Here is a 22,426-nt window from a genome sequence, read left to right as displayed (position 1 = left end):
ACTCCATTTCTCATAGAAACTTTACAGTCATGATAGTACACATTGTACACTAGGTATTGGTAGGTATTTTTGAATCTTCTTTCTAAAACTTTTGACCATTGTTTTGCCTAAAAATTCCAGACTGTTTCAAATTTTGTACCTCTGTAATATACTTTCCCACTCCCTGAGATTCAAATGCCTAAATTCTGATTTCATATAATGACATGAATTTCTCAGAGTAGTTTTGTCTATCACTAGAAATCCCTCTTCATATCCAAATCTGCTGCTAGAGGCCCCTATTGGATTCCTAATGATACTCTGAAAAAGTCTAATACAGTTTTCTTCAAGATGACTTGCAAGAAAAAAAATTAGAAGTCAAAGCAAAGATAGCAAAGCAATTTTTTTTATCACACTATGCTATTCAGTACTCTTTATTCCAATGCATTTTTCAATATCTGTATTATCATGGCTGTTATTTCATTCTAGTTCTGTTCTTCAACAGCAGTTTTTGTTCTTGCATTTCTATCCAGACTCTTTGCACGACAGTACACCATCATGAAAATACAAGAAAATGTATACACGTGCATATATACATATATATACACATACAATCCTAAACATCTACTGGTCAGATTATGTGACCAATACATCTGTTCTAGAACAAGCAGCAGTCACAAGTATTGAGGCCATGTTGCTGAGAACACAGCTGCGCTGGGCAGGGTACATCTCCAGGATGAAGGACCACGGCCTCCCTAAGATCTTGCTTTATGGTGAACTTGCCACCGGCTGCCGCAAGAGAGGAGCCCCGAAGAGAAGATACAAGGACTCCCTGAAACAACATCTCAGCCTTGGCCATATTGATCAACATAACTGGTCTACTCTGGCCTCCAATCAGGAGGTCTGGAGACATGTTATCTTCAATGCTGCTGATGCTTTTGAGAAAGCACGCAGGATCACCCTTGAGGAGAAAAGAACGCAGAAAGAATCGTGCCTTGCAGAATATACCACCTAAGGAGTCTTTCTGCTGTGCCTTTTGCAACCAGACACATCTATCTTGTTTTGGTCTTTTTAGCCACCAACGTGCTTGCAACAAACGTGGGTAGGGCCCTCCCCAAATCTTCGTTCGCAAAGCCCAGCCATGATGATGATATATGCATGCAAACAAAAAAAAATACTTTATTTCAGCTACATTTGGTGTTGCCCAGTAAGTGTTATCTGCAACACTTTATCTGCACTGGTCATCTAAATGTACTTTTGCCACATAAAGACTTTATATCTGCATTCTACTGACCTCTCTACTAGCAAAACCACTTCTCCAATGATTTGCTGCTTCATGCTAGACAGGAAATATCAAGTCTTTTCTTCCCTCACAAGAGAAGCTTTTATTGAACAAGTCTGTCTTGAGTCATAGTAGCCAGAAGCCAATAGGAAAGCATCTCCGGTGGATGGTTTTTTGCAGGTTTGTAACTACTTCCCTTGAACCACAGCTACAGCATAGTGCATGTGTGGGAAGAAATGTACTGCAGGCACGTGTTTTATTTCATGGGAGCCATGCAAGGGCTGCAACTGGGATGAATGTGGATGTTAAGAGGAGATGCTGAGACTAGAGCAGTGCTTGCTATCCTCCGAGTCTTCTGAAGAGCAGGTGGCAAGCTAATTGCTTGTGTCTGCTGAAGCAAGCCTCTCAAAAGTTCGGAGGAAGTCTTGATGCTGAAGAATCCTCTTTGGGAATAAATCCTAATGGACAGGCGTTGGAAATCTCCTTTACAGTATTACTGAATATTTTCAGTCAGCAGAACAAACCCCGACAGCAAGTCACCGTTATTCCTCAGTTTCTTGTTCTGTATCAAATCAAATCAAATCAATGAAATTCTATCAATTGTCTTAAACAGGTTGGATTAATGATTTTCTGAACTTTAAAAGTGGTACCTATTGGTCTTATCAGTCTCAATAATACCTCTGTCACATAAGCGATAGTGTGAACAACAGTACAACATAAAGGTATTTTTTATGTTTCAGGTTTCCTCTGCTTAATTTAGCCACAATAGCACAGTCCATCTCTGTATTACTTTAATTATACCTCAAGTCTGTGTGGTACACAGTTCTCCTAAACTTTCTGAAGAGATTCTTTCCTTTGCAAAACCATTCTCAAAACCATTCTCTTTGCAAAAATATGTTCTCAACTCAGCAGTCAATGACACTCTGAAAGTTTTCTTAATCAACGTAGACATGAATTGGCTGGAAGCACGTCCCGGGGAGGCTTCTCTTTTCCAACCAGGGAACTGCACCGAAGACTCCGCGTCTCCCCTGTCCTCCGGTGATGGGAAGCGGCGTCTCCACCCCTGCGCTCCAGGGCGGGGCCCCCGGCGCCCGCCCAAAGATTTTTATTGTTGAAGAATTAAAAATGGAGATTTCAGCGCGCAGCCCACTGGTGCTGCCAGGCCCAGCCCCGCCTCCTCGTCCCTGACGCGGGGGTGGCAGCGCGTTTATCCCGAGACGGGGCCCCATCCGCGGGGTCCGGGGGACGGCGCGATCGCTCAGGGCAGGTGAGCGGGGCGGGGGGACGGGACGGGACGGGACGGGACGGGACGGGACGGGACGGGGCGGAGGGGGAGGTTCTGTCGCCCCGCGGGGAGCCGGCGACGGGGGAGGGTCCCTGAGCGCCTGAAATGGGAGAAACCGCCCGAGTCTTCTCAGTGTTGACGTTTGGAAACGTTAAATGACGTTTCCAGGTGGAGGAAAAGGCGCTTGCTGTATTTTACTTGTGCCTGAGCAGGACGGGTACCAGCACTGAACTCAGATCCTGCTCCTCATACACCCGACCGTGTGTGCTCGCAGCTCGGAAAGCCAACCATATCCTGGCCTGCATCACAAGGGTGGCCAGCAGGCTAAGGGAGGTGATTCTGCCCCTGTAGTCTGCTCCAGGTGTGAGACATCACCTGGAGTACTGCATCCAGCTCTGGGGTCCTCAGCACAGTAAAGACATGGACCTGTTGGGGCTAGAGAAGGACCACAAAGATGATCAGAGGGCTGGAGCAGCTCTCCTGTGAAGACAGGCTGACAGAGTTAGGATTGTTCAGCCTGAGGAAGAGAAAGGTCCTGGGAGACCTCGTGGCAGCGTTCCAGTATCTGAAGAGGGCCTACGAGAGAGCTGGAGATGGACTTTTTGTTTGGGTATGTAGTGACAAGGAGGAATGATTTAAACTGAAAGAGGGCAGGTTTAGGTTAGATATCTGGAAGAACTTTACTGTGAGAGTGCTGAGACACTGGACCCGGTTGCCCAGAGAAGTTGTGGATGCTCCATCCCTGGCAGTGTTTAAGGCCAGGCTGAATGGGGCATTGAGCAACCTAGTGGAAGATGTCCCTGCCCATAGCTGGAACCAGTTGATCTTTAGGGTCCCTTCCAACTCAAAACATTCTATGAGTCTATGATTTTATTATTCCAGCTTTTACCTGCCACATTTCTGGGAACTGAGCTGAGCAAGTATGCTCGGTCAGGGTAGTGCCTGATTTCCACATGCTCAATCAAACCTGAGTGGGAATTCAGTTACCCAGATTTGCTGAGGCTGTAAATGGGAAACAATACTCCAGGTTAGGTATCCTCAGTGTGTGCAAAAGGTGGAATGTCTGTGAAAAGCTGGGATACTGGGCACTGTAATTGCTTGTAGTTTCTTTCCTGAGGGGATAGACCCTTCATTTTTGGAGTGGATGTACTGAAGATAGGGAAAGCTCTAGAAACATAGGAGTGTACAAGTAGGGTGGATTTATGGAGCCAAATAAAGTGGGTGTTGACAGGGTGAGATCAGCAAGAGAGTAATTTTCCATGAAACTGCCACAAAACATCCAGGAAATGTAAAACTGGAATGTCATTTACATTGAAAGGTAAGATGCAGAACTGTAACTGTTCGATGAGTCCCCTTGTGAAACAGAGCAGTTGAGTTTAATGAAAGAGTAGAAGCCTGCCACAAGAGAACAGGTGTCAAAAAATAATCTCAAGAAGAGTCTGCAGTTACTTTACACTGATCTTCCCACTATGCTCTGCTATACTACTGCCCGGAGCAAACTGGTGAGCACCAAGACCAATATTATAATCCTTCAGTCATTGTTGAAAGCCAGATACAAGGTTTTAATTTTGTTGTAATAGGTCTCTTGTGACAGCTTTGTTCTTCCCTGGGATTATAGTGTTGGTAAGATTATCCTTATCAACAAATGATGCTTCATCAAGAGCTCAGGATCTGAACAACTTGTAGGAGACTTTTGTTGAAAGGGGAGCTCCCCTTTAAGTAGGGAGACAATAGTTTAATTTCTCTCTGATATCATCTGTAATTTATGTTATAGATAAAGCTGTTACTCTGGAATTCGATGTGCTTTATAGGTGGAGCCCAAACAAATACCTCATATGTCAACGCACATGTTGTAGAGAACAATGAAATCACTCAGAACAGTAGCTCTAAGTCCATCACTCGATAAGATGAAAAAAATGTAGACAATTTAAAAAATGTTTGGTTTTTTTTCAATAATAAAATACTATACCCACTTGTTAACCTTTTGTAGGATATTCAGTATTGAAGAACATTGCAGCTGCTCCTGGCTCAGATTTGATAAAAGCATAAGAAAAATTTCTCTTTTAAATATTGACATTTAGGGCAATGAGTAACAAAAACAGTTATGAGCAAATATGTTGCAGTAACACTCTTGCATTGTCTCCTAGTGCACGATCAAGAAGGTTTTTAGTAGTAGCCTTGCAATAGGCACTCAAATGTAGTAACTTCCTATATGGTGTTTGATAGAAAGAAAGCTTCGAAACTGTGTTTGTGGTTTCAGCAAGGGACTGGTGAGAGCCAGTAGAACATGGAAAAATAGAAGTCCTGTCCTGTTGTAGTCCTTTGATGCTATAGTGGCATTAAAGAGGAATGATGTGACTCACATCATATGGTCCAAAAACCAGGGTCCACGGTTCAGTGATCAAAGTTCATTCTTTCATTATGAATTATTGGAGGTAGTGTACCACTGAACTGAGTGAGAAGGAACTGAACCATGGTTGAGCAAACAATTTCCAGAAAAAGCCATACCACTTCTAGTTTTTCCTCAATTTATCAATCATTTATTCTTTCTCCACTCTTGGATTCAACTGGAATGATGTTGAATTAGCTTGTATCCCACCCACCCAGACTAGCTGGCAGGAGGTGAACTCACTCCATGTGTACCCAACTACTTGTGGGTGTCTTTGGTCCAATCTGTACTGTTAAAATCTGTTTTGTAGCTTTTTTAAAAGTATGATTTTGCACATTGAAGTATTTTATTTTCTTTCTAAAGCTTTTTTCAGTGTCTACATTGACCTTAAAATCAGAAATAAATAAGTTAAAGTCTTCATTTATACTGTAGTCTGTGAGCAAACAAGGTTAAAGGTAGTGATCTTCCAGCCAGCAAGTGATTTTCTGTTAGATAAAAATTGGGATGGAGGAAGAGGAATCAATGGGATGTTACATTGTTTACACTGATCAATGTAAACATCCTATTAATACTAGAAGAAAATTCAGAAAATACTGAATAATGTAGGATGTAGACTCAGTTCTTATTTGGTGGAGATTCTGCCACTGATGGATATTTTTTCGTCATGTTAGTTGATGACATCATCCATTTCATATGTGCTCCATTTAAAAGAGCTATCAAGCATCATCAGTAATATTCTTGCATAATACCCGTAGGCCAACTTAAGTTTGGGCTGTTCCCAAGGCTGGTTTTGCTTGTGCCAGCATTTTCACAGGCATCCTGTTAGCAGGGAGCCAAGCTGATTTGTTGGAGACCAACCTGGGGGTGAGAACATACAGCAAGAGGCTGGTGGAAGGGGCTGGCAACTTTCAAGTAGCAGCTTATATGTGGCTTAAAGTGACTCTTTGAGAAGCCCCTGTAAAACTGTATGTGCATGACACCTGCACAAGCTATGAAACCTCTACTTCCTTCAAAGAATGGTGGTGAATTTGTTTACAAGGTCTGTTTCCCACAAAATTGTAGGGTGGTATCAGTGACCTTCATCACATACCAGCTTCTCAGTTATCTTGCCAGAAGTTTATCTGGCTGCCGAGTCTGCAATTACTTGTGTTTGAGGGTTTACGAATAATCTTAAATCTGTTCCAATCCTGTGGATTATCTCTAGTCTTTCAAGTTACTAGAAATGAATATCGGGGGCCAGAGGGAATTTCAGGTGGTTTTAAAATGAATGTTAGGTACAAGAAGGTACCTGTTAATCTTTAAAGTGTTGGTAGATTGATTATACGATCTCTTGTTCACCAGTGATCCATATATCCAAATTAATCCCCATATCATAAAGGGGTTACTATTGATGTACTTACTGTGGATATGGATTTTATCTGTGATTTTAAGACAGTTTTGGTACTGGCTGTACTAATCTCAGTTCCAGATCTGAAGCCCCCATAATGATGCAAAATCTACTCACTTCCTTCACCCTCTGTTGCAGGCTGAATGAGTTATTCCAGGTACTGCTCAGTATTTTTGATTCAGTATCCTGAGACAGGCCATTAATGTGATCTCCTGGGCTCTGTCAGCATAGCATGCTTTGCACGCATTGAGGATTTGTAGTCCGTGCTCTTATCAGCAACTTTAAGCAATTAAAAACTTACTGTAGAGTAGCACCACACCACTAGCTTTATCCTTCTTGAACACTGTCTCAGCAGAGATTTTAATGTCTGAATCATGCAGACTGTTCATTTTTTTGCTTGATGTTATTGATAAAATCGCTTTTCAGTGACAGTTTCTAGATTTTCCTATATCTTAGTCAGGCATATAAAGGATATAAACACTCATCAGGATATAAACAATTCTGTATTAATTCTTGTGACTTTCTTTTGTTTACACCATGCTGAGCATCTTTTAATACAGCATGTACTTCCTTTGAGCTCCTAGTTTACTATCCTTCCAGCTTGTACTCTGCCTATGAAACTGTCTTTGTCTTACACCAAGAGATTCTCTTCTGATTCTCTCCCCCATCTCGCTGCAGGGGGAAGTGAACAAGCGGCTCTGTGGTGCTCAGCTGCCTGCTGGGGTTAAACCACAATGGTCCTTTTTGGTGTCCAGTATGGAGTTTGAAGGGTTTAAGATAAGGACAGATTTCATTGGAATGTGGAAGACCAGATTTATAGCTACTGCAGCTACTCAGTGCACAGGGCTTGTCATGGGGCTTGCTTGCCTTACTGAATGTTAGACTCTAGTGTTTGTTTGTGGCTGCCTTTTGCTTTTGCTGTTTGCTGTACTCCTTCTCATCCGTAATTCTGAAGGGAGCTGTGCTTTATACCAGTCCACCCCTATATTCTACCCAGGGCTTCAAAGAAGGAAAGCAAAAGTGGAGTGATTAGGTGCAGCAGGTTTGCTCATGTAAGTGTGCAGCTGAAGACATAAAGTTAGAAAAGTCTGGGCTTGCTGTGTTTTATGATCCTGGCACTGACTGTGGCAATTACGATTTGTTTCTTGTACGTACTTGTTCTGGTGTTGGAGCAGAAAACTTGTTAAACAAGTAGCAGCCTGATTGAGGCAAATAAAATCTGTATTCAGTTATGGATTACTGAACTGGATTGCAATGTTTAAGTCTCCGGCTAACGCTCAAAAATCTTAAAAGCAGCCAGGGGTGCTGAAGTGCTCTTGCATTCCAGGGTAACCACTACCTGTTGTTAGGCTGAGAGGGTCCACTGTAGGAACAGACTAACTTGAGAGCTCCATGTGGCAAACGTGTCAGTAAGGCCATGGAGCCCTCTTGGCCCTTGCTAGGGCTGGAAGATTGGAAAGAAGGGTGTATTGGAATTGTTGTATGGATGAGGGGTGAAGAGCTGCTTTTCCCAGTGCTCCCAGCAATACCAAATGCTGCCCCAGGCACTTACAGGCCTTGTGAAGGAGCCACGACTGCCCTGGTTTTGCTTGCTGGCCCTTCAGCTGCTCACTCTGCTGTTTGATCCCCTTACTGCCAAAAGGGGAGGGAGCAGAAGCCTAGGCTGGACTCTCTGCAGAGGATGGGGAGAGCCTGCACCTCTGGCAGCAGTCTTGGCTAACACTGCTGAAAATACTTACCACTTACCCTCTGCTGAGATTCTAAAATGTAAGCTACACTTACACAGAGAAATAATCTGATCAGCCATGTTGTAGGGATCCTAAGGCTTCTTTGGACTCCAGCCCTTCTCCTTTTAGCCCATATTATCTAGCTGTATAAAAAGGATCCATAAACACATACAGTAATCTCATAGCCAGCAGCTATCTTAGCATGACAGAGACAAAATGTTTGAACCTGTGCTATGCCAAAATAGGCATCAGGTGTACCTACAGAAAGCTTTTTGCCTAAATTGAGAAACTTCCATGATTAGAAACTACAGCTGAGTTTTTTCCTTCTCCATGCAGGACATGATAGGTGGAAAAGAATCCTGCACTTCAGGACCGATACCAATGACCGACCTCAGCTGCCTTGTCTACGGACTGGAAGAATGGACTGTTGTGGAGTTCCTGAAGCAATACCTTTTTCATTTGATCATTGCCTCACTCACAATTAGTGCAATATTAGTTTTTTTTATAGTTCCTTTAACAATTGGCTTTTTCATTTACCTTTCTAATATTTCACTTTTAATATATCAGAGGAACAGTGAGTTAGAAGCAGATCCCTTGAGTGATGTTTGGGACAGAGCAAGGAAAACCATAGCAAGCTTTTGGGATATATATGCAAGAATATGGCATGGTAAGTATGACATGACTTGTCTGAAGCTTTGAATTACAGTAAGTAGTAAATACACAGTAGTTTTAATTTTAATTTTTTCTTCCAAATGGATGCAAATAAATTACATTTATTGTACTTTGTATGGCATCTAACCCAAAAGTTTCTGTCTCGAAGACTGATTGCAATATAGAATAAGCAGAATGAAAGGGAGAAATTAATTAATATGGGGTAAATTTCTCTTAAGTGGATAGGCAGGTGCATTTCTCTGTATATGGTATCAGAGTGAAATGCAATGTTGATGTTAGTTCTAGTTGGAAATGTAATTACTGTATTTTTAGTTGGTAAAAACTACTTTGTGTTGTGACAATTAAAAATAATTTTAAGAGCTATATGGATGAAGAAGTAATTAGATATCACATCTAAGTTTGTACTGTGTCAGAATTTAAAAACTAACCTGACTTTACAGAATCATTACACTCAACCTTCAGATACTTTCAACACACCCCACTCCGTAGGAAAATCCTCAGCAGCCTGCTAGGCTCTTGTTCTTTCCACAGACGTGGTTTAAGACTATCACAAGGTAACTTTACCATTCTAAGGATGAAGACTAATAGCTGTGTTGCTATCCTGCTATGCTTTTCCCTTAATCTTTGAACATCCTGGATATAAAAATTTCTTCACTTCTTCCTAGGTCTCTGCCTGCTCCAATCCCATCCAAACAGCTCATGACAGGAGCTGTAGCAGGGATGGAGATGCAGGCAGACAAGATGGAACACAGCTCTTAGTTGGCAGAAGCTATGGCTTTCCCACGTCTTTGTATACATTAGCCTTCTAATCTGGCTCCACCTAAAACCTAACTCAAACGTAGGAAGAGCCAGGACAAGGATTCATAGAAGTCCATGTCTGTGAGGAAATTCCCTCCCACTGTGAAGTGAATACATTTCACTCTCGTGTAGAGAACCTCTCTTTGGAATTCTTACAGATTGTGGTTTTAATTTAAACATCTCACCATTCTCAAAAATAGAAACATTTTATTATGTAAAATCCCAAACTCTTCATTCTGCCTGATACAGAACCTAATTATTTTAAATGCTACTGCAGAGACTTTCACAACTCTCTGGAAGTCATTTAACAAAGGACAGTAAATGGTTTTCTTTAAACTGCCATATGATTAACAGATATCATTGTCAGTGTAATATTTTCCATTCCAAACAGGTTATGAGCTTCATGGTGTGGAAAACCTACCAGAAGGACCAGGCATTCTTGTGTATTACCATGGAGCTATTCCTGTAGACTACCTTTACTTTTTGTCGAGGCTGTTTCTCTGGAAGAAAAGACTTTGTCTGTCAGTAGCTGATCATTTTGTCTTTCGTTTACCAGGTAAAAACATGTTCCCTTGTATTTAAGCATTCTGGATTCACCCAACCTGTTGCTAGTTTTGGTGAACTTTGGTTTTGATTTTAAACACTTTGCTACGCTTTAAAGAGAGCTTTCAAACTAAAAGACTGCTTTTAGACTTTTAAACAAGAACTTGGTAGATGTAACAGGACAAACAGGTAGAATGTCCTGTCATTTCAGTGAAAACATTGGTAAACCCTCCAGAACCAATGAATAGATTTAAATTCCTTTTGAGATGTAATGTCACGCCTCAGTAGAAAGTGCTGGGTAAGACTCTATTATTGACCTAGTGCTGAGTGGTCAGCAGTGGGTTATGAAGTGCAGAAGAGCTCAGGGAATGGTAGGATATCAGTTACCTACTTGCCCTCTACATTGGGTAGGCATTGCAGTGGAGTATGACTTTGTTGAAGATTTTACTCTTGAAGAGAGCTCTGTAATACTGGCCACCACAATATATTCAACACACTGTACACTGAGAAAGAAAGAAAGAAAGAAAAATTCCATAATGAAAAGGAGAAGATACAGAGAAACAAAAAAATGTCAATTTTATAAAAACAAAGCATAAAGAAGAGCATCCCAAAGGAATATCAGGGAGATTATTTCAAGGAACCTTTATACTACTTATATTAAAAGCTATTATAATAATAAAGAGTAAAGGAATCTATTTAGAAGTAGAAGGATACTCTTCAGAAAAGGAAGTTTTGTTCAAACACTGAAAACAAGTAGTATGAAGCAAGTTTGATGTGAAAACCATGTTCAGGTACCCCTAGAAAGATGACAATTTTTTACAAGTGCATTTAGTAGGTACTAAGTGGTACTAAGCACATCAGAAGTATGAAGTTGTCAAGAGAAGACTGGCTTTTTACAGTACCCACAAAAGAAGAGAAAGCTTAGCAAAATGTTGCAACAGAGACTCTTTTTAAGGGATAAATAAGAGAGTGCTGTTTCAAATTGAAGTGTCTGTAGCACAGATTTTTATTAAAAATGTATAGTACACCATTGTCAGGACTTAGTAACACACTTAGCTGTGCAATTTCTGGACTATTGGTGTCTGCATAACATATTGTTTGAATTATGTTCATGCTAGAGGAACAGAAGGTGCCAAATATGGTGTCAACCTATAAAAAGGCTACAAAAAGGCATTTGGTAAAAAAGACCACAAATAATTGAGATCAGACCTCTCCATTGCATTAGTAGAAAATGTGGCTAAAAGTAATAGCCTGAGCATAATTTCTCCCTAACGTGCTCTACCATATTTACTTGCTTTTTGCAAAGAAATGTTACACTTCATGGATAGGTTCTTTAAAGAATGCTCATGAACATATGCTGAACCTCAGTTCAATTTATTTATAGGATTAATCACAGTTACAGGAGAATTCTTGTGAATTAATAACATCTCAGAGTAGCTGCAAAGTAATAAAGTTACAAAAAAAGAACAATGATGATCAGAGGCCTGACATAGCTTCCTTTGAAGAGACAGTACATAAGACAGAAGTCTTAAATGACTGAGGGATGCAAAATTCTGTGTGATCTGGAAAAGGGGAATAAGAAGTGAAAAAATGTTTATATGATACATTATAATTCCTAACAGTTAAAAAAGTTTTAAAGCCAAGCAAACGAAGTACCTCTTCACTTAATAAGGATATGGCATTCCTGACTGTAGGATAAAACCAAAATATATATCTGAGTTCACAAAGGGCTTAAACAAAGTCAGCATCTGTCTTTGACAGAAAGATCTATCAAACGTGGTACCTTGAATGAGATTAAATAAAATTACAAGATTCAGCACTGTGTTTTCCATAGTCTTCTAAAGTTTCTGTTGCAGACCTTTGTCAAAGGTCTGGTGCTAAGCACCAGTTCTGGCAGTCCATAGTTATTGCTTACGTTTACTATAAAAAAATTTCTTCGCAAATTATGCTGTTCAAACAGTGAATTTGCAGATTGAGGAAATGCTTGTTTGTGGAAAGTTGGATGGGAATTCCAAACCAATATATTTACAATGTGAATATAATATAAGAAAGCATAGAATGCTTCCATCTTTCTAAATCTGTCTTTTAGAGAAATCCCAATTACGGAAACAGAGGAAGGAGATTGACTGAAATGTTCATGTGGTGCTGAAATTGCCCCGCTGACTTCTGTCATTCATGCATCTTAAGTCTTATAGCAGTCCAAATTGATCCACGTAGTTTGCAATTTAACCACAAAATACACAATTTAACAACTCGAAAACTAAATGTTTAAAATGTTAAACATCACATTTTCTTTTAAAATAAATAGATGCTTCTCAAGTATTTATTTTTGCAGTAATCTTTATTGTACTGATTTTTTCCCCTGTATTGAAGTATATAAAAAGAAGGAGAGAGGAATAGACACTTGTTTTCAGATTTCTAGCTATGATGCACAAGTTTTGCTTGCAAAGTGGGTGTTTTGATAAGTATAGAAAATAGCATGTGGAAACATTAGTCTATTGAGATGCTCCTGATAAGATGGTTCATCTTCATAACATTTGGGCAAAAATATTTTCATGTCTTTGTCATTTTGCCAATATTTCCTCTGTAAGTGTCTTACATCCTTCATAAAAATTTGTCTTAGTCTAAATATATATCTAGTACATTTTCATTTAGCTGTAATCTGGTTCCTACATGCAAGCAGTGTTTGTGATATACTGTTATAATAATATGCATTTGCTACTTATTTATTGCAGGACTTAAATTATTATTGAGAGTGACTGGTGTTATACCAGGCACAAGGGAGGAGTGTCTCCTTGCACTCAAGAATGGATACTTGGTGTCCATCTCACCAGGTGGAGTTAGAGAAGCACTATTCAGTGATGAAAGTTACCAGCTCATGTGGGGAAATAGAAAAGGTTTTGCTCAGGTTGCTCTAGATGCAAAAGTGGTGAGTATTATTATTATTATTATTATTATTATTATTATTATTATTATTATTATTATTATTATTATTACTACCACTAACAATCCCAGTTTATACCTTTTGCATACGTGCTTCATTATAAAAGGCAGCTTAGGGGTATTTGCTGGAAAATCTTCCAGGCAAAAAACATGGTTCAGAAGTAAAGATTTCTTTACCTTTTCACATCACTTTACTCAAGCACATTAATCCATAAGGAGCAAGGATTTTGTGGAACCACTGAACTTTTTCTTGACTGTTGCAAAGCATCCATCTCTGCAGTTCCATGTCTACAGTTCCATCATGCAGGTATCCAGTGTCTCATCTTGGCTGTACTTCAGAAATCTTCATTGTGGTCCTTCTCCAGATTCTCCTAAGGTTTCATTCTTTTTTTCTCATCCTACTTACATCTTAATTGCTTTTATATACCCAGACATTTTCATATGGCTCTTTAATGTATTATCTTTATCTTTCTTCTCATTTATTCTGGGAGGGTCTAGGATTTTGTCCTTTCCCTTACTTTTCTTCATGTTTGTGAAAGATAGCATCAACTAACCCAAGGTACGTCTACATCACTATCTGAGTTTGACTCATGTGGGCACTTTTGAAGCAGTTTTTTCATCTCACTCACCATTCTGTCATTCACATTAAGGAACATTAAGGAACCTGAGCTACATTTCATTTGGCTGAAAATAAACCAGGAGTGGGACCTAATACTCTCCAGTTGCAAATGAGCATTCAGTCAGTGGTACCAAAGAAGAATTAGTTCTACATAAAAACAGAACACTGAAATGTGTTCAGTGTTGATGTCAGATCCTCAGCATCCTCTAGAGGTGTGCTTCTATTGGTTTGCACGCCACCACTATACACATGACCAGTGTTTCAGTTACAGTTTCCATATGGGTGATAATCTTCAAATACAACCTTCTACCAGTAGCTCTGACTTCTTCTGTCTAAATCCACCTATGAACCTGTATCTCATAGGAAATTATTTTATTTGAGTTGGCATACAGCTAAATGAGCAGCAACCCTGTCTTTTTCCTAACTGCCACTTCTCATCCCCATCACCACTAGATAAAAGTTTTCTGCCTTAATTGAGACTTAACATACCTGGGGCTTTTTGTGTCTGACAATACTGCTGCAAATCCAGGTTTCATCTGTTCTGCCATGAGCTTTCTGCTGCTTTCTCATGAATTGCACAACCATCAATTTTACTTTTATTCTTATGAATATCTCATCAATTACAGTGCTCTTTGACCTTCCACTTAAACTTTTCTGTCTATATAAGAGAAGCTGTAAAGGGAGTTGAGTTCTTCCCATGAAATTTGAATTTCTTACCATTCCTTTCAGATTTCTGTGCAGTTATATCTCTTTCTCACCCCATCCAATCTGTTGCTTCTCAAGCTTTGTTTTGGTCTCTTGTGCTATAGCTCCTACTGCAAAGTACCTGGAGTTGCAAAATTCATGCTTCAGGTTAATATTTCTTCATAACTCTATCTCTGAATTTTTGTGGGGATATAACTAAACACTAGAATTAACTTAGGGGCACTTACCCAGTGGATAAAGTAATTTTAGGCTGGGAGACCTATTTCTACATCAATGTCTTGCTATGTGGCCTTTTAAAAAGTCATGTTTGATGTGATTCTGTTCCCTTTCCTGTCCTTTTTCTCAGAAGTGTGGGCTGGTAAATGTTCCATACTTTATATATTGTGCGGGCCCGTACAGCACTGCTACTAGGAAAATACCAGAATGTGAATAGGATAAACTTAGTCCATTCATATGGACATTTTGAATTCCCTTATAGTATTCTTATGTATTAAGTGAATAATATACTCAAACAGTCAGAAAGAAGTGTCACTTTAACAACTTGAGTGATTTCTAGTGATTTTGCTTTCATATCTGATTTTCAAGCTACTTCAAATATTTGAACAATCTATTGCCAAATGTTTTCCCTTCACCTGCAACCTTACAGTAATACAGTGTAATAGGTTGTGGGTTTTTTTAAATAAAAATTGAATCAAAAAACTCTGAGTGCCCTTACATAGACTGCCACCCTGATCAAAACACATCACAAAAATCCTCGCTAGTAATCCTCTTAATTCTACCAGTTTTACATAACTTAGAAGCACATGGAAATAGTGCTAACCTAAAATTGTTAGCACCTTCTATTGACAAAATCTGTGGGTTTTTAAAAAAATTTTATTTAATGAATCGGGTATTCATTGAGGATAAGATTCTTTCAGTGTGAAATGATCCTGTGGTCATTTGCATAATGTTTGGTAATATATAGGACTGTTAGCAGGAGGGTAGAGAGAATTTTATCCTTTGACAACTACTATCCTATCTTACCTTTACAGTGCTGTGCACTCTTGTATTACTTATTATTGTACTCCTTCAGTTTGGGCTTTTTTTAATGATCAGAAGGTTTGAGTGGATCCCTGTGTGATAGGCATCATTGTAATTAGCTTGCATCTTTGATATTTCTCTGGAAATCTGTGATTGGACACACCTTAGGTAACTAAACACTTAAAAAAAAAAGTACCGTGCGTTTAACAGTAGAGGAGGCAATATTAAAGTAGCAACTGGATCCCATCTTTTGACAAATTTTAAAATGGATTGTTTGTTTGTTCTTGCTGCATCCTTTTCAATACTGACCAGAACAGTCTTGTACGTTGACCAAAGACCGGGCATTGGCTCATCTAACTATCAGAACTTGTTCTATAATGTAGCAATTCATATATATTTTGCTAATACTTGCTTGGATCCTGAATGAAGGCAAAATAGAATTATAAGGGCCTTTTTTGAATTTATTCTACATACAGTGTAGCCATCAACCAAAGAACCACACGCACTTTATTCAAAATGACTACATTGTGGTTAATAACCTGCCACAGATGACTTGAATAGGGATTTCAAAACCAACTTTATATATGAATAGACATTCCCACTCTTCATACAATATTACGGAAGTTCAATAGTTCTTTCATTGAAAAAGTTGAAGAAAAGCAAACAATGAAGATAGGTTCAGCCTCAGTCCTTGCCTAAAGGTTTCCACATTCAGTTTCCACTTCATCTTGTGCAATTACTCTGCTTAAGGAGCCAGAGAAGGAGAGTGTTACTATTTAATGTTATGACTCAAAGTGCCTCTGGGACATGTATTTGTCTCCATCAAATTTATCTATGCCAGGGACCTGACCTTCAGAAATACCCTTACCTTCAGAAATACCTCTGCCTATGGCTTGGTTTGACAGGTTAATGGAGAGGGTTGATCGTTTCTGAAGATCCCTGAATTTTATCTGTGTCAAAAAATTGGTTCCATTCTATTTTGGTAAAAGATAAACAGAGACTATGGTTTATAAAATTCTCATGTATGTGCAAGGGGTTTGGACTACTTGATCTCCAGAGGTCCATTCTAGCCCCAGCTATACTGTGATTCTGTGATTTTCAAGCTGACTGGTTGTGATCCAACTCAATTCCAGCACGGCAAATATAAATCCGTGGGTTACTGCAGATCTGACTGTGCTGCTTTACAAATGTAAGATTTTATATGTGTACCTGTTTTTTCCAGCTTAGGGACTGAAGGTTGCTGCCTACTCTGTACCTCAATGGCTGATCATTGTATGAGAATAGCCTTTGTAGCTGCCAGATTTCTTTATAGCCTAAGATGTATTTCTCTTGCACTATTTCTAAAATTTAAAGTGTTTTGTCTGTATGACAGAGGGTTTCAAGCATTTTACGTGTTAGACATACAGTATTCAATCAATAGCTGAAGCCAACTGTGGTATTTTTAGTATCCAGTACTCACGTGTTTTTAAAAGATATTACTGGTTATTTTTAAGGGGTTATATCTAATAATTTACCTTAATTTCTCATTCTGAAGGGTTTACCATAAAAACTTTATGTGTGTTTGATATTTCTGTTATCTGTCAGGGTTTTTTTTTTTCCTTTTAGTGGTTTCCAATACTTTGAGTTACTTGTTAGGCTCTACTTAGGTGGTTTTCTTGCTCATTTTTCTCTTGTCCTATGGTTTTCTGTTCTCTGGTAATGATTCTTAACAGCATAAAAGTCTTCTTTCATTACCTTATGGACAAGTAATTCCAACAACATGCTCAAAATATGTTTTAAAAAAAGGAAAGAGGACAATAGTGGCCAAAAAAATCATTGCATATATGGATACAATCACTGTCAGTTTGTCTACAAATTGTGAAATCTTACCTCAGGCTGTAAGACGTGACTGCTTCAAGTGCAGGTATCTCAAGTGTGTTTCTTTTTAGTCACAGTAACGAAATGAACTTGTTCTGTAACTGCCTAAGTATCCACCTTCCAGCAGGTGTGTAGTCCAGGTCAGTGAGGACATACAATTGCCTTATTTGTCTAAGGTATCTGCAGAAATATTTTCCAGTGAAATATTATCCAGACGTGACTGCTTCAGTGAGACCCTTCTTTGAGAAGCAGATGAGCCAACCATGAATGTCTAGTTGCTTTCTGCTAGACTTCCCAAACTGAATACTCTCCTATTCACCACTTGTGATGAAACCTTTAGACAAGGAAATAGCAAAACTTCATTTATGTTCCAGTCATTGGTACTGCAATAAATATATAACATAAAAGTTATATAAACCCTAATACAATGTCAGTAATTTTCCTTGCAGATAGTGGCTTTAAAATAGATATTTGTGGGAGCTAAGAAATTGAATTTTATTTCTATTCTTGAGTTTATTTTTTATATCAAGATTTCCTGTTTGCTACTTAACTGACTGATAATTATCTTCTGTATTCAAGTGATTTTCTTAGCTGCATTAACAGGCACTAAAACATAAATTCAAACCTGGTATAACATTTCCACTGTTTTGGTTTTTTTTTTTGTGATCCCTTAGCCCATCATTCCAATGTATACTCAAAATGTCCGTGAAGGCTATAGGACATTTAAAGAAAGAAGTAAGAAGTTAAAAATATATTTTAAGTATTTGGAATGCTTTTTCCACTTTTCTCTCAGATTTCTCTCGCTTTTTTTCTTACATTTTGCTTTTCAGACTTCTGCTTGCTTTGCATTTTCTAACACAGTTGCTATGGGTTAGAGGTATCTCAGATATGGAAATAGCTTGTGCATAACTGGTTTGTGCTGTGTGATTTGATTCTTTAATTCAGTCTTATTTCAGTGATCTATTAGGTCTATTGAGCTTTATTTTGGTGGACAGTTACCTCAATCCTGTAACAACTTCTTGGCTGTCAGATAAAGTATGCATTTTTAATAAGTCTTCGACATTAATCAGATTTCAAGTTTGGATTGTTTTCTGTGGCTGTAATCTCACCTTTTTCCTCCCTTAAACTATTTCAGGATTTTTTAGACAGTTATATGAAAGTACTCGATTGCCTTTTATTCCTCCATATGGAGGACTTCCAGTCAAATTTCGCACGTACATTGGGAAGCCAATCCCTTACGATCCGAATATAACTACAGAGGAATTAGTTGAAAAGGTAAGTTATTTCTCCTTGCAAAATTGAGCTATGTACTTTGCCTTCTCTTATATATGTACTTGAAGCTAGGTTTTTTCATGCTTCAATAAAGACAAATATACTTGTTAAAGCTATGGGCAGTTGAGGTCCGTGATTATTTAATGTAGGGATACCTACAAGTAAGTATTGACATAGTAATAGTTGATTGGGATGCCCTCATCCTTTCAGAATGTGTGAACTCTGTCTTCTTGGCATGTTAACTTTGTTTCTCCCATGCCTTTGGTAACTTTGATAACTGAAATGATGTAAACTATGTTTTAAGTGCAGTTTTCAGTAACCATGAAAATAAATTTCATAAATAACAAATAACTTTGAGCATCTTCTCTAAATAGCATAGGGCTCTAGAAAAAAGTTCCACAAGAGCTTCAGTCTCATTGTCAAAAGAAAAATGTTAAAAAAATGAGTTGCATCCAAAATATAAAAATATTTTGAGTACCTATAGCTTGGTGAAATCAGTGGTTCCCAGGAGCATAAAGGCGTTTGTAGATCCAGAGTTTAGGCATTTTTCAAAATATTAAGCTAAACAGAAAACACAGTTTTTAAAATTTGTCATGGAAGGTGAAGAGAGGGCTTTATGCAAAAACATAAACAAATCTATGAGCTAGGAGCACATGGATCAAAACACTTGTCATGAATCACTGATGAAAAAACACCTTGCTGCTCCCAAAAAGGTGCAAGAATGCCAGCTTTCCTTTCTTTTTTTTTTTTTTTCCATCTTTTTTCTTTTCTTTTTCTTTTTTCCTTTTTTCAAGGGTCTGCTGCAGATTCTGGGCTTCACAAAAGTGAAACCAGAAAGACAGGTTCGGTCTGTTACAAGGGAACTGCCCCAGCAAGCTGTGGAGTTTGGTCTTAGCATATTTAGGAGGCTGGAAGCAATATGACTGCCCTTACTGTTATTTATATTCTTGTATTTTGGGGGAACAGTATTTTGTGTACCTGCAAAACTGAAATTGAAATTTCCCATGATGCTGATTTACTTTGTTAAAATCAAGGTTTTGGCCACCCACTTTGACCACCACCCACTTCAGCAGGAGTACAGTTAGGTCTTCTGTGCCTTGTATTACTTAAAGAAAAAAGCAGGTTAATGGGCGTTTGAGGTGAGCAGTGCCTGGCTGACCTCTGTTGGATCCTGCCCTGGAAAGGAATTAGGACATGAACCTGTCAGGAAAGGTTCAGCTACTCTTTTCTTATATTCCCAGTGATATTCTACCATGACTCTGGGGTAGATAGTGGAGTAGATCAGTACCCTTATTTCAAGCTTAAATACATAAAGAAAACCAAAAGGAGATAATTTCTTATTTCTTTTAGAAATACAGAATATTGTATGCATTCTCTTCCTGAACTTGCATTTGAATCTCATGTAGAGAATATTATGAATTCTCTTATTATATGCGTGCTGCATATGATCCAGTTACGGAGGAATTCATGTTGGGAAGGACAGACAGAGGTTCCCGCTCCAAATTCCTAGTGCCAGTAAGGTCAGCTATGGGATCAGATGAGGTTAGTCAGGCTTTGACCAGCATTTTTGATGAAAACCTTCAGGGATGGAGATTGCACAAACTTAGTGTTTGTATGTGTTAAAGGCAACTTTGACTTAGTAATGCCCAGCTTTACTAAATCTCAGTAATTTGAGCCTATCCAAACTGCAATCAATGTTTTTGTTCCTTTCCTTTCCAAGAAAAGTGTCAGTAGGACAACTAGCTAATATAAAAGACATTTTTTTTCTTAGACTGGATCTTATGAGTGAATTTCCCAGTGCCTCTTGAACTTCTCAGAAGTCAGGGGTTATACTATTCTTCCATGCATAAGCAGGTCTGTAAAGGCAAATTTCTCTTCTCTTTTCAGACAAAGACTGCTGTCCAGGCTCTCATAAGAAAGCACCAAACACTTCCAGGCAACATATGGAAGGCTTTACTGGAGCGATTTGATAAACGTCGTAAAAGCGATTAGAATGCTTATGTTTATTTTGTTGTTTTTACAGCATACAGTAAAAAAAAATGTCCTACAGCACTGGTGACTAATAGTTGGTGTTCAACCAGTTTAATTTACAAGTTTCTACAGATTTGGCAGAAGAAAACAGTTAACCTCTCGAGAATATCCTGAACTCAGAAAGACTAAAGAAGATGACTTACGTATAATAGCAATGCAACAGCTAAATTCCCCAAAAGGAAATCATGTAGCCAGGGTTTCCCTGGCTCCTAAAACAAGTACATACTTACTCAGAGAGCCTTAGCAGTTTTGTCTAGATCTGTGGTTTTGTGTTTTGAGCAGATCACAGTCCAGTCTCAGAGAAGAACCTCAGAGTCAGTGTTGTCCCACCAGAGACCACTCCACAGTGGGCACCTTCCCTGTTGGACCCCATGCAAGACAGTGTCAGAAGAGAAACTGTCTCACTTTAGCTGATGATCTGCTGCTTAGGCATTTTTCTAGAGACTACACAAAGAGACATAATCCCATTAGAACAGATAATAGACTCCTACAAACACATCAGAATAGTGATTCGCACCCTGGAAAGCAGGACTGCTACATCCAAGACTTTGGATGTGGTTCAGTGTAGTGCTATGCAAGTACATGCAGAAAGTAGTTTCAAGTTTGATCTGGTACGTGCATGCACTATTGCACCATACCATAGTTGTTTAGTGGATGAGGCTGCCCCCAGCCTGAAAATCCCTGGATGTAGCGAGTGCAGTATGGATGTGCTGTATTTTTCTCCCGGTGAACAGGGAACAGACTGTAGGGGTAGCTTACTTAGGCAATGCAACCCTGAGGCTTATCATCACCGGTGGTTTGCCTAAAAATGCAGTACTGCAACACTGCTGTTTCCATACGGATTTAACTGAAACGTCTGTTTGGAAAGGTAGACGTAGGCAGTGTTGTCATCCTAATGCAATTTGTGGAAAACTGGAACTTGCTACAAAGTGGAATGTGTTTTTACAGGCTGTGGGATGTTGTTACGGGTGGGAGTGGGAGAACTTTGTGTAATCTATCCAATATGCCATTAAATGCAACCAAGTCTGTTAACTTCAAACACCAAGAGAGGTAATTTTTGTGCCTCATTTTTCATTCTTGTGCTTTTAATACCTACATAATCTTTCCCCTCAACATCCTAAAAAGTTACATAGTATCTAAGGGACTGTATACACCATTTGCCCATTTTTCATTAGAAAACTAAATCTACTCTTTGGATTAGAATAAATTCTTCCCATGCTGCTTCTCCACAAATATTTTTTGCACATCTGGAGAAGGGAGCAGATAGACAGGTGAGTTATTTCCCTGGAGCAAAAAGACAAGAATCCTGTCCTGAAAAAAATCTCAAATCTCTCCTAAGGTGTAGGTATTTTTATTTGAACACTTTAACTATAATTGCTGTATACAGGCAGAAGGATTTTTCTCCCAGCAGAGACTCGACATGCACAGGAAATGATAAACTGAAGCAAACCAAGATGCAGACTGATACACCTGGACAGGAACAGGAATTCAAACCATGAAGTTGTATTACACAACTAATTTCTGTTAGTTGTCTTCTGTCACAGTTGTTTGAAGGGTATTTTCTGGGATCTCAATACGATAGACAAAATTATTATTGAGAAAGAGGAGTGATGTATATGTGATTTTTCTAATAAAAAATTTTAATCAATTTTTTCCAGAGACACTGTAATACAGCTCTAATAATAAGCAGCTACTATACTATTTTAGTGGATCCCTCTAAATTTTTACTATTTTTAGCACAACATTATAGAAATTAGTACTAGAAACTGATATTATAGAAACCAGGGCTTGCCATACAAATAGAATTGTAATTGCAAATCAAACCACTCCCCTGCTACCCTTATTTTTAGCCTCTCCATCAAACAACAAAAAAGAAATTAAAAACAGCAAATGCAAATGACCTGTGCCTGCCTCAAAATG

General features: G+C 38.8%; 1 protein-coding gene across 1 annotated transcript; it reads left to right on the top strand.

The window, feature by feature from the left end:
* Positions 1-2,392: 2,392 nt before the first annotated feature.
* LOC127463088 (transmembrane protein 68-like) lies at positions 2,393-20,467 on the top strand. The gene is made up of 7 exons (XM_051772141.1): positions 2,393-2,525; positions 8,383-8,713; positions 9,908-10,072; positions 12,795-12,988; positions 17,878-17,938; positions 18,339-18,478; positions 20,363-20,467. The coding sequence occupies exons 2-7, from the start codon at positions 8,386-8,388 to the stop codon at positions 20,465-20,467; spliced, it is 993 nt and encodes a 330-aa protein (XP_051628101.1). The 5' UTR covers positions 2,393-2,525; positions 8,383-8,385.
* Positions 20,468-22,426: the final 1,959 nt, after the last annotated feature.

This window comes from Manacus candei, unplaced genomic scaffold (assembly GCF_025592945.1).
Source record: "Manacus candei isolate 608988 ecotype Guabito, Panama unplaced genomic scaffold, ASM2559294v1 h1tg000008l, whole genome shotgun sequence".
NCBI classification, from domain to species: Eukaryota; Metazoa; Chordata; class Aves; order Passeriformes; family Pipridae; genus Manacus; species Manacus candei.
This window is presented reverse-complemented; position numbering and strand designations above follow the sequence as displayed.